General features: G+C 29.5%; 1 protein-coding gene across 1 annotated transcript; it reads right to left on the bottom strand.

The window, feature by feature from the left end:
* Positions 1-327: 327 nt before the first annotated feature.
* LOC126738826 (uncharacterized) lies at positions 328-7722 on the bottom strand. The gene is made up of 2 exons (XM_050444277.1): positions 7561-7722; positions 328-734 (listed from the first exon to the last, which is right to left on the bottom strand). Exons 1-2 carry the CDS (start codon positions 7609-7611, stop codon positions 450-452), a joined length of 336 nt encoding a protein of 111 aa, XP_050300234.1. The 5' UTR covers positions 7612-7722; the 3' UTR covers positions 328-449.
* Between the last annotated feature and the right edge of the window lie 3253 nt (positions 7723-10975).

A 10975-nucleotide genomic window follows, 5' to 3' on the forward strand; every position in this document is an offset into this window, starting at 1 on the left:
ATGTCAGCCTGCTTTCCAAAGTCTCGTATTGTTATTTTGTTACTGTGAGCGCACTAAACTAAATTTAATTTAAGCTGGTCTCTAAGAGAAAATGGAACTATTTTTTCAAAATATATTATGAGTTCCAAAAACTCGTATAATAGAAATCGCACATTATGCGTCTATAGGTTTTCAAAAAGAGAGATGCATGGTAAGAAAACCATTTAGTTAATATTTTGGGTAATGAATTTGAAACTTAGGTTAAAACTTAAGCAGCCTCCATTAATTTGAACCCTTCAAAGTAAATACCTTCCTTGCTTTTTTCGTGTAAAGAAAATAAAATACTACTTTATGTACAAACTTAAGATAATTTATTAACCCTAAGATCATCACAACAGAATATCACTTAAAAATCAACAAGAAAAATTAAAGAATCCGCCGCCGCACTCATCTCTGCCTCCATGCTCCATCTACCATCCTTTGCCTCCATAACCTCCTTTTCCACCAGATTGAACGTGTGGGCCGATTCCTCTGGGGACAAGAGGTCCTTCGATCTTAGGTGCGTAGTTGTTGAAATATCCCAATCCTGGATTCTGGAAGTGGCCGGTCACTACTGGACCTCCGTGGATGATTTGGGTGGCTTTGTCACCGCCTCCGCTTCCTCCACCATGACCGCCTTCGTATCCACCTCCATATCCGCCACCTAAGCCTCCTGGATAGGCTACGGCTAAGGCGATGACAACAGAAAGGATGATCTAAGAATAGAATGAGTGATCTTAAAGCATTTTTTTTAAGTACAATGTATGCAAGAAAATTTGATTAAAAGGAAATTCTTAGGCAACTAATTTTATTAAAAAATATGAAAATGATTTCGAAATATTGTGGAAATAACCAATTTTCTTTCAAATTTCTGTTACATTTATAGATTTTATAGCTGGGCGGCAGCAATTTGACGGTGTCTTGGTTGATGATTCAATGTCTCGATCTCGCAGTTATAATAATTAGATTTTATTAAGATGCTCATATATTTAAATTCATGTAAAAATGTATTCATGTAAAATAGTATCTTATTGGATAAGTGTAGATGTCTGCATGTGCCTCTACATTTGCAAAATTTTATTTTATTTACAGCCTATAGACCTAAACAATCTTCAATAGACTTTAAAGTGTCGTCTACAAAAAGACAAAACTTGCTATTCTAAAAGCAAGCATGAAAATATAAAGTGGCAAGGGTCAAATGAGAGTCCTATGGTAATTAGACTAAAAAACGTTGTTGCATACGATGTGGGACCTGCACCCAGATAATGCTTTCTATAGTCAAACAATTAATCCACTAAAACCAACCCTTCACATTACGAATATAATAATTAATTTTGTCAGATGCGTTGGAAAGTTCTCTATACAATGATCTTGAATAAAACACCCACTCTCTTGAGCAATAATAATTTTCATCTCCTAGAGCCTTAAATAAGGACAACATAACAAGATTTAAAGGAATCGCGAAATACATATAAGTTTTGAGGACAATTGGAATATTTGAAATAGAGGATTTAAAAGAATGAAAATTTGGGAATAGTACCAGAAATAAACAAGCTAATATTTGCTAATAAAAACAACTTATTTATTATAAACATAATTTATATTTTTATGGAAAATATTAAGTAAACATTTTATTCAAATATTTGTTATGCTGTAAATTTGTTTGTCAGTCTGCAATCATCTATAAATTATTAAATAAATAAACAATTTGGTAATCATCTCATATACTTCATTTATTATTCTTTTGCGCATACGTTCTTTACCAAAATTATTGTTAAGATATAAAGAATTGAAAGAAATAGTCCATACTTGCACTGGAGTCGTAGGTTAAGGTAAAATAAAAATCCTGCAGTCTCCCTCCACTTATATTAAACATTTAGTGATTTAAAATTCCCTACATGTTTCGGACACAGTGGTGTCCATCATCAGGGGGTAAAAAGTTTGAAATTGGTATTAGATATATGCTTCAGGGTTTGATTCCATATCGAAAAAAACCCTCTATTTATTATTATTGTTTTTTTTTTATTTTATTTTTTTAATTTTGTTTATTTACATTCTGTTGTTGACAAGCACCGTTCAGTGCTTGTTAACAAACTACAAGCTTGTTAACAAACCTTTATCTTTTACCCCCTGATGATGAACACCACTGCGTTCGAAACATGTAGGGAATTTTAAATCACTAAATGTTTAATAAATAAGTGGAAAGAAACTGCAGGATTTTTATTTTATATAAATAATTGTTTGTGTTATTATTATTACAGTTACTTTAGAATTATTATAAATTAAACTTCCAAAGCTCTCTTGCAATTATATTATGAACTTTTAAATTAAACTCACATTACTACATTTTGTTCAATTTGCATGCAAAAGTTTCATTTTTTTAGGAATATTTAACATCTATTATTAAAAAAGATGACATATTAATAAATAAATATATAATTTATATTTTTTTGCAGATGAATGTCATCTTCTAATAAATAATTTTATAGAAATATGGCTGTCGTGATCAACAAATTTAATCTTTAGTAATTTCTAAAACAAATCTTTTTTGTTTGTTCTAGCTTTTGTTAGCTTAGCTTTTGTTTTTTGTTCTAGCTAAATTTAAATGCAAATAATTTATTATGTAGATTAAGTTAACACGTATTTTTAAATTAAATTACTCTGATTTCCACGGAAAATGTTTCCCATGCATTGGCGAAATCACCATCGTTAAAATACCTAATCAGAAAATAAATAAAATTAGGTAACAAGTTAAATAGTTTCATGTATAAAGTATTTATAAAGGTGTGGCTGTAAATATCCCGCACTCAGATAGTTTACATTTGAAGTTGGTTATGCTAAAGCACAATTCATGGTTATCTCTAAGTTTATTTTTGTTAGGTAACATATTTAAATAGATAAACCATGATGGTCTTTGGCCACAATCTAACGGAATGATGGAAGACACATTTAAATAAATTAGAAATACTTAGGGAAATATGCATAACATAATTACACACGATGCATATTTTTAACGACCTGTAGTTTTTAAGTAGTCGGCATAAAATGACAAATATGTTAATATTGTTATTTGTGACCCTGGATATGGATTATTATATATCCTGCCTTTTGATGACAAAACCGTTTTTCTCATAGAAAATATAATATCGACCCAGAGTTTTCATTCAACTGTAAACTGAAATGATCCCTAATAGTCAAGAGCTTGCATTTTATTGATTTAACACCTATACCGTTGATTGAATATTAGGTTATTATTATTCAATCCAAAATTAATATCTAAAATAATTCTATCAAAACCTATTATTTAATCAACGCCTATAGTATACTGAATAGTACTTAACCGATATAATTCAAATGTAAGAATAATGATAGTAACCACAAGCTGACAAAAACCCTCATTCATTACCAAAATACACATTCAGCACTTTAAAATAGTTAATATATTAAATACCTAAAACTAACATAAAAAGGCATAAAAACATATATATAACAATTTTAAAATATTATTGCTTCCATTTTAAATAAGAAAATAACTGTTTTATGACGGCCAATATGACGTCTCGAACACCTTTTAGGAAATTTCAACAATAAAATATAAGCCATTAAGGTAATATTAAAACAAACAATTAATTTCGGAATTTATTTAGTTTACATTTGAAGTTTGCTTATGCTAAAGCACAATTCACTGTCTTGCTAAAGTTTATTTCTACTGTCTAATATATTTAGGTAGATTAACCTAATTTTTTTTGGCAACGGTCAGGGTTAGGTTTTGTAAGTCGGTTTATTTTTGAAAAGGTTTTACAACACTGACCTAAAGAAATATTGTCAGGAATTGATAATATATTTCAAATAAGTAGAGAGTAATAAAATGTAAATTTCCTTATGATGGATCCTAATCAACTTAGTTCTTAGTTAATGAATAGAGCGAGAAAAAAAGTAGGGTTCGAACACTGTAAGAAGGGTACAGGTAGGTGCGATTTTTGAATGTAACAGATTAGCATAATACTTAATATACTAATTAGGCAGGTAATCTAAGCTTCGTTTCATTTTGCTTCCACCAGGTAACTGGCACATGTAAGTAAATAAATACGGCTAGTAATAAAAAGTATAAATATTACTTTAAAAGTGTTAAACGTAGTACTATTTTCTGCTATGCCGTAGTATATAGTATATATAGTATACAGATATATATAATACAGTCTATAAAAATATAAAAAATAAAAAACGGATCAGACACTCATTCTCATGAAAAGAAGTTTTAATAATAGATCTACTACTCGTACTCCTGCATTGTCAGTCAATAAAAAAGTTTTTGTTTTAAATGTGCATAATTGTTTAAAACACGACCACCGTAGTTTTGCTGTAGAAGTTCTATATCTAATGACTGAAATAGAAAAATCTACCATTTATAAACTATTGCGGGAAAGAAAGGCAGGACCAGTAAAACTTTTAAAGCATGGTATAGGAAGACCAGCCAGAATCCCTGATGAAGACACTAAACGTGCAGTTAGAGAAAGAGGTTAATTTTTTTAATTTCAAAAAAGAAATGTCAACTTGGACAAAATTTCAGTGGAGCTTAGCTGAGGCAATAGTATTGCTTTAATGATTAAAAAACTTATAGATCACTTATGTCAAAAATATAACAAGATAAAAAGATAGCAAGTGCCCGCCAAGCATACATGGAAGACCTAGCAACGGGAATTAAGGTGCCTTCGGGTCTAGATCAGATGACAAACATTATAAGTGTTTGTTTATTTAAATCAGATAACGAAAGATATTTTTTTATGAATAAAATTCTTAAAAACTTTCAATAAAGTTAAAATACTTAGTTTAATTTATATTATAGTACCCTGCCTGCATACCTTTGTCGTACTATTTTTAATATCCATTTGATGGATAACGGTAGAAAAAACCGTTATCCATCTATCAATTCATTTTATAGGTGATACTACCTATAAAAAGAATTGATTTCGCAATCCAAACTATGAAAGTAGCATACATTATTGGAAGGTGCCTTATATCCTTTTTGCAGAATTTAATAAGGTTTTATTACTCTTAACCTATTTAAAATAGGCTATAAATATGAAAAATACATTTTGACATAAAGAGAAGAACATGAAGTAAAAAGAGATCACTTTATTTTAAACAAAATATAAATAATATATTGCACATGATCTATGTTCTCTATAAACTTTATGTGTTTAATGACGATTGATGTGAATGCAGTGCAGTGAACCTCTGTTTTTAACTCAAAGAATACGTAAATTGACCTTTGTTTTTAATTTGACGATTTGACTTAATGTGTCAGATCAGAAACTTCCATTGCATGTAAATACTCATCTCGCAATGTTTCAATAAGATGACATCTTTATCAATTTTGGTTTAGATTTAACGAGATTCCTAAAAACGATATTCCCAAACATATGGATCGACAGAAAATATATACCAGAATAGCCAATAGAGTGTCCGATTTAATGCCTTCTGAGTTTCTTTTCTAGAGTTCTTTCTTCTTTTTCTATTCTAGTTGTATTAGTTGCACCTTTTTGTAAGATTTTCCAAAAGTAGTTTTAAATTAAACAAATTATGTAACATTCTTGAAAAATTTCAGGAATAAGACTAATATAGTTAGTAATTTGGATATTTACCCAACCTAAATTAAGATGTTAGCATAGCCCATGGCATTTCACTTTTCTAAATTATTCCCAAAAAGTTTAAATTCGTTTTCTCCGATGAAATTTTCGAGATATAAACTACATTTATACGGACTTGTTTCAGGCCCACTGCGTTTTTCATAGAGAACTCTCTAATGAGGAAATGAAAAGATATTATGGATATACAATATGGAAAATTCTAAGGAGATGTACGTTTTGATCTCATTATGTAAACCATTTTCAATACCAAGGTGTGATAAGTAAAATTCAAGTCGGAGGGTTTGAAAATACTAGAAGAACACTAAGAAACAGCAATGTTTTTATTTAGGATCTAAAATATTGGATTTCAAGCTCACTTTTTATTAGGTGGAAATCAGTTATAATAATATATTGGAAATACTAACTAGTATTTTAGTAGCACCCATTTTACATCAAGATAACTTAAACATAGTTGAAGGTTGACGCTAATAATTGACCATAGAATATGAAAATGTACTTGATAATAGAGAGCATTTTATATTTAAAAACCGGAAAGTTTATCGCGTAAGCTTTTTATTTTTCATGCGAATGTTAAAATACATCTAAATACATATTGAACTTCTTGAAAAATACACGAAATGTACAAAATGTGCAGTTTTTCCTTTAAAAAAAATATCCTATATAATTTTCTTACTTCTTATACCATAAAATCAAGTTGAAAAAATAATCAAAATTGATTTTTTCTGACTTGTAGTTATGCAAATTTACTGAATTTTGTTTGTTTTTTTATTTAAAAATTTGAAGGGTTCTTTAAGATGTTACAAAATATTAAAAAGTAAAATATTATTTACAGGCCGTTTGTTTAAGGCTGCTAAGTCCTGAAGGCTTCAAAGAAACAAAAATATAATTAAATTCTCGTAATTATCTTATATTAATTATCTTTAGATGTCTTAGCTTAAAATTCAAATTATAACTGTAACTAAGAATTTAAATATGGTATATATTAATACAAAATTATATCATTTGTTTTAACATTTTCTTCTTTCGTTTTCTAGGAATATATTTTATTAAGTAGCCGATATATTTTTTCTAATTCTCATTTTTCGAATTCTTTATTTAAAATTTTGAATAAGGGATACACTTAATTAGAAAAAATACTCACTTATAAATCTTTTTGTATATTTCAATACATTAAAGTATTAAAGGGAATTGAAAAATAAATTATATAATTTAATCAATGAATTGATTTAAAATATTAAAAAGTATATTCAAATTTATACATTTTTTATAATTAGTTCTAAAAAAATATTTAAGATACTAGAAAATAAAATAATTCATATTCATTATATAAATTAAATCATTCATAGATAATAAAATCAAGTCAATTATAGTAGCAAGCCATTTGAAGAAAATAGCTATTCAAATTTAAGGCATTGCATGATGTGTTTTATTAAAAGTGGAAACAAAACCTGTAGCTAAATTAGCGAAAAATAAAAACTTAGAAGAAGAAAATTATACATTAATCATGAAATATATACCCTTAACCAGTATTTTAATAATTTTTGCATTGTATTCAATTTTCATCAAGTTTTTTGATTAATTTTTAAAAAATTTAAGTGAATTTTGTTTAGGTAATAGTTCTTAAATTGTGGTTAAAAGTGAATGAGGTATATTAAAAAAAATATAATTTTCCTTAAAATCAAATTTTGAGAACAATAAGAAATTCAATAAACATCTTGCAATGTATTAATAATTTGATAATCTGTAAATTGGCAATGTGAATGTATTACGAAATTAATTGGTTAATTACACCTATATAAGTAACGAAACAATACTTAATTTAACTTTATAATTAATTGAATTCAATTATTTATATTAACTAAAATTCAATTTGTTCATTATATTATCTTACCAAAGTTTTCATTTTGGATGCTTCGAAGACACAAAGATTGAACTGGAGCATCGCAAACTCGAATTCACTTTTATACCGATAGGCCAAGAAATTGTAGAAGAAGTAGGGACGCAAAAAGGTGAAGTAATTTTTTATAATATCGACAAAATACTGTTCTACACGCGGGCTTGATTGTGCAAGATTATTGCCGGCAAAGTATACGGTGCATAATGATAGTCCGAGAGTCTCTGATCATATATTATTTTGTTTGTCGGTATTATCGATTACAGGTTTGATAATTTTGTTAATGTTCATATATGACTTCTTGATATTTTGCTATAATTAATACACTGGTGTTTGTGTCCTTAAATCGAGTTTATAAGTTACGAATTACGTCTATGGAGGTACCTATCATAGATACCCACATAATCCTAATCAACACACAGCTGTAGACATTCAATTATAAGATGATTCTTTAAATTAATTTCATAAAAGGCAGCAGTAGTTCATATTCTAATATTATTAATATCTTATTTCTTCTATTCCTTACAAAATCATCGTTATATTTTCTACTTAATTCTCCAGGTAGTCTTTCAGGGTCTTCAACGAATTTTTGATCCTAATTTTTTTAACCAATCAAATTTAATAACAATTTATCAGTTTCCATACAAGCCTGGTGTTCTTCGTCAAATATTATTAGGACATTTCAGAAAGAATCTTAGAGAGCTGGTCGTAATGGACCTACAATATGTACAATATTTAAATACATTAATATTTAAAGTGATGTTGTTCATTTGTATTCAAGAAGGATGTTGGATCTTTGAAATAATAAAAATAACATCAAAGAAAACTGTCGCTGGTCTAGTGTTATCTGTCAAAACAGTAACATTTCTATTACTTCTAACTGACATCTATCTTACACAAAAAGATATAAAAAATAAATACAGAGACAAGATGCTGAAGATATGTTGGTGGTACAAATGTAACAACTACAAGGGAACTTCAGGTCAAGAACTTCCCGTAGACAGACACTAGACAGACACTAGGTTTATCTAGTGTAAATTTATATTACAATTAAAAATCCTCTACTACTTAATTTATTCTTCCAGAATATTGTGATATCCACAAAAATAATTAAATCTTCATTAGCAAGGCAGAGAAGAGCTATTCAAAGGGCAGAAATCGAAAATATAAAATTGAGTCTGACATCCATTATGAATATGGATGGTTACGATTGAATCAATAAATAGCAGGGTGCTGATGATTATCACCTCTGTAAATCTGAAGCTACCACCTAAATGCACGGGAGCAGGCTGCATAGGCACTGCCGCGCATTTGACCTTGGTACATGTTTACTTTTAGGCTAAAACTTGTCGCGCCATTCTGAATTAGTGTGCCGTAGCCGTAGGTCAAAGTATCTAATAAAAATTGTTGATTTTGTGAACCTCTAGAACTTTTACTTCCGAGCCATAGTGGGAATTCAGTCAAAGGTATGAATTTTTAATATTAGATGGAAAAAATAGTTTTTTTGAAGATGTCATCACAGTTTTGCTTTAAAAAATTGTTTCACATTTTTTTTTAATTTTTTTGATATTTGGTTATATTTTTAGGGTGACTTGAAAAATCATGCCACAGAAATATAAGAAGAAAATTGGCGGACGGCGATATGTGAATTATACAAATGACAACCTAGAAAGTGGTCTAGCCGCAATTAGAGATGGGATATTCCAAGGCTTCTCAAACATATAACATTCCTTTGGTGGAAGATTAAGAATAAACACCCGAAAAAGTTTGGGGGACAACCTGTATCAAGAAAAGTTTTATATGAATATTTTGATAAATTGGAAGTTTCTCTCAAAGACGTACTACCAGAGAAATTAATAAACTATGACGAAACAAACTTTGTTGATGATCCCGGAAGGCCTAAAGTTGTTATACGAAGAACTATAAGGCACGCAGAGAAAGTTTGTGATTCCACCAAGTTTGCCCACTCAGTCATGTTCTCTATAACAGCGGCTGGACTTTTGTTACCTCAATACGTTGTCTACAAATCTGAAAATTTGTGGTCCAAAAAAAACTTGGACTCAAAGTAGCCCTGAAGGTTGTACGTTTCCGCAGCAAGTCTGGGTGGTTCGATCAAAATTTGTTTGAGGATTGGTTCTTCAAGATCATTGTTCCTTATTATAGACGTCTAGATGGCCCAAAAGCTATCATTGAGGACGATCTAGCAAGTCATTTATCAGAGGCTGTAATAAAAAAATGCAAGGAAATATTAGATTCATTTTCTTACCAGCAAACAGTACCCATTTGACACAACCCCTTGATGTATCCTGCTTCAGACTAAAAAAATGGAAAATGTCAAATCCAGGTGTGCTACAGAAAGATCATTTTCCCCGAGTTCTGAACATGACAATCAAATCGATTGCTCTCACAGTTGGTAAAAATATCAAATCTGAATTTGAGGTTACAGGTTTATATCCGCTTAACTGAGAAAAGGTCCTTGTTAAAGTCCCAGACGACAATGAGACTGACGCCAATAATAGTGTTACATCATTAGTTGCAGAGTCAGTTACATTTTTTTTTAAGGAATCCAGATTTAAAGAACCGCGAGCCAAACAAATCAACCGTAAGAAATTGGTAGTGGCGCCCAGAGAAAGCGTTACAGATCAAAAGATTTCAAGCTCTTCGGAATCGGAAAAAGAAACTATAATCGAGTCAGAAGAAGATGTATTGTCAAATAAAGGATCAGAGGAACTTGAAGATATTGAGCTCCCCTGCTTTGTAAACCCAGTGCAAGAAAAAAAAAGGTATTAACTCGGACTAGACACCCGTATTGCGGGTGACTTGAAACTGTTTATTTTTTTTTTGAAAACTAAAAGAAATTTGAAAGTTTTTTTCCGATGTATATATTCTCCAAACTTATGTGCAAGTTTTCCATATTTTTTTGCAAACCAATCTTTCATTCTGTGTCTCGTAGAGGGATGAACATGTCAAAATTGTTTTCAAGTCACCCGTATTGACGGTAATTTAATTAAAAGTATTAATGTAAAATACTACAAAAAACTAATATTTCTTTTTACTATGTTTTCTTTATTCATATAAAATTGAACTCTTGAGCTTAAATATTATAAAAAATACTTTAAGCACAGGTACGTGATGCTGAAGATGTTTTGATGATCTGAATTTTGAAACATGCTACAATACTTCTTTTTCACCCACGACCTTAAGAACGATAGGTCACTTCTAGTGCACTTTGCATGATGGTATATTAATTATTTGAAATAAGTGTATAAATGACTATTAAAATTACCACTTAAGTAAAGTGCTGTATAGCAGACATAGAAAGGAATTTATAAATGAGATTTCTATATCTGTTGTGGTAATTAAGTAAAATTAAAGTTATGTAGTCTCCTAGAAGTGGTTATTTAGTTTTTAA

Source organism: Anthonomus grandis, chromosome 7 (assembly GCF_022605725.1).
Source record: "Anthonomus grandis grandis chromosome 7, icAntGran1.3, whole genome shotgun sequence".
NCBI classification, from domain to species: domain Eukaryota; kingdom Metazoa; phylum Arthropoda; class Insecta; order Coleoptera; family Curculionidae; genus Anthonomus; species Anthonomus grandis.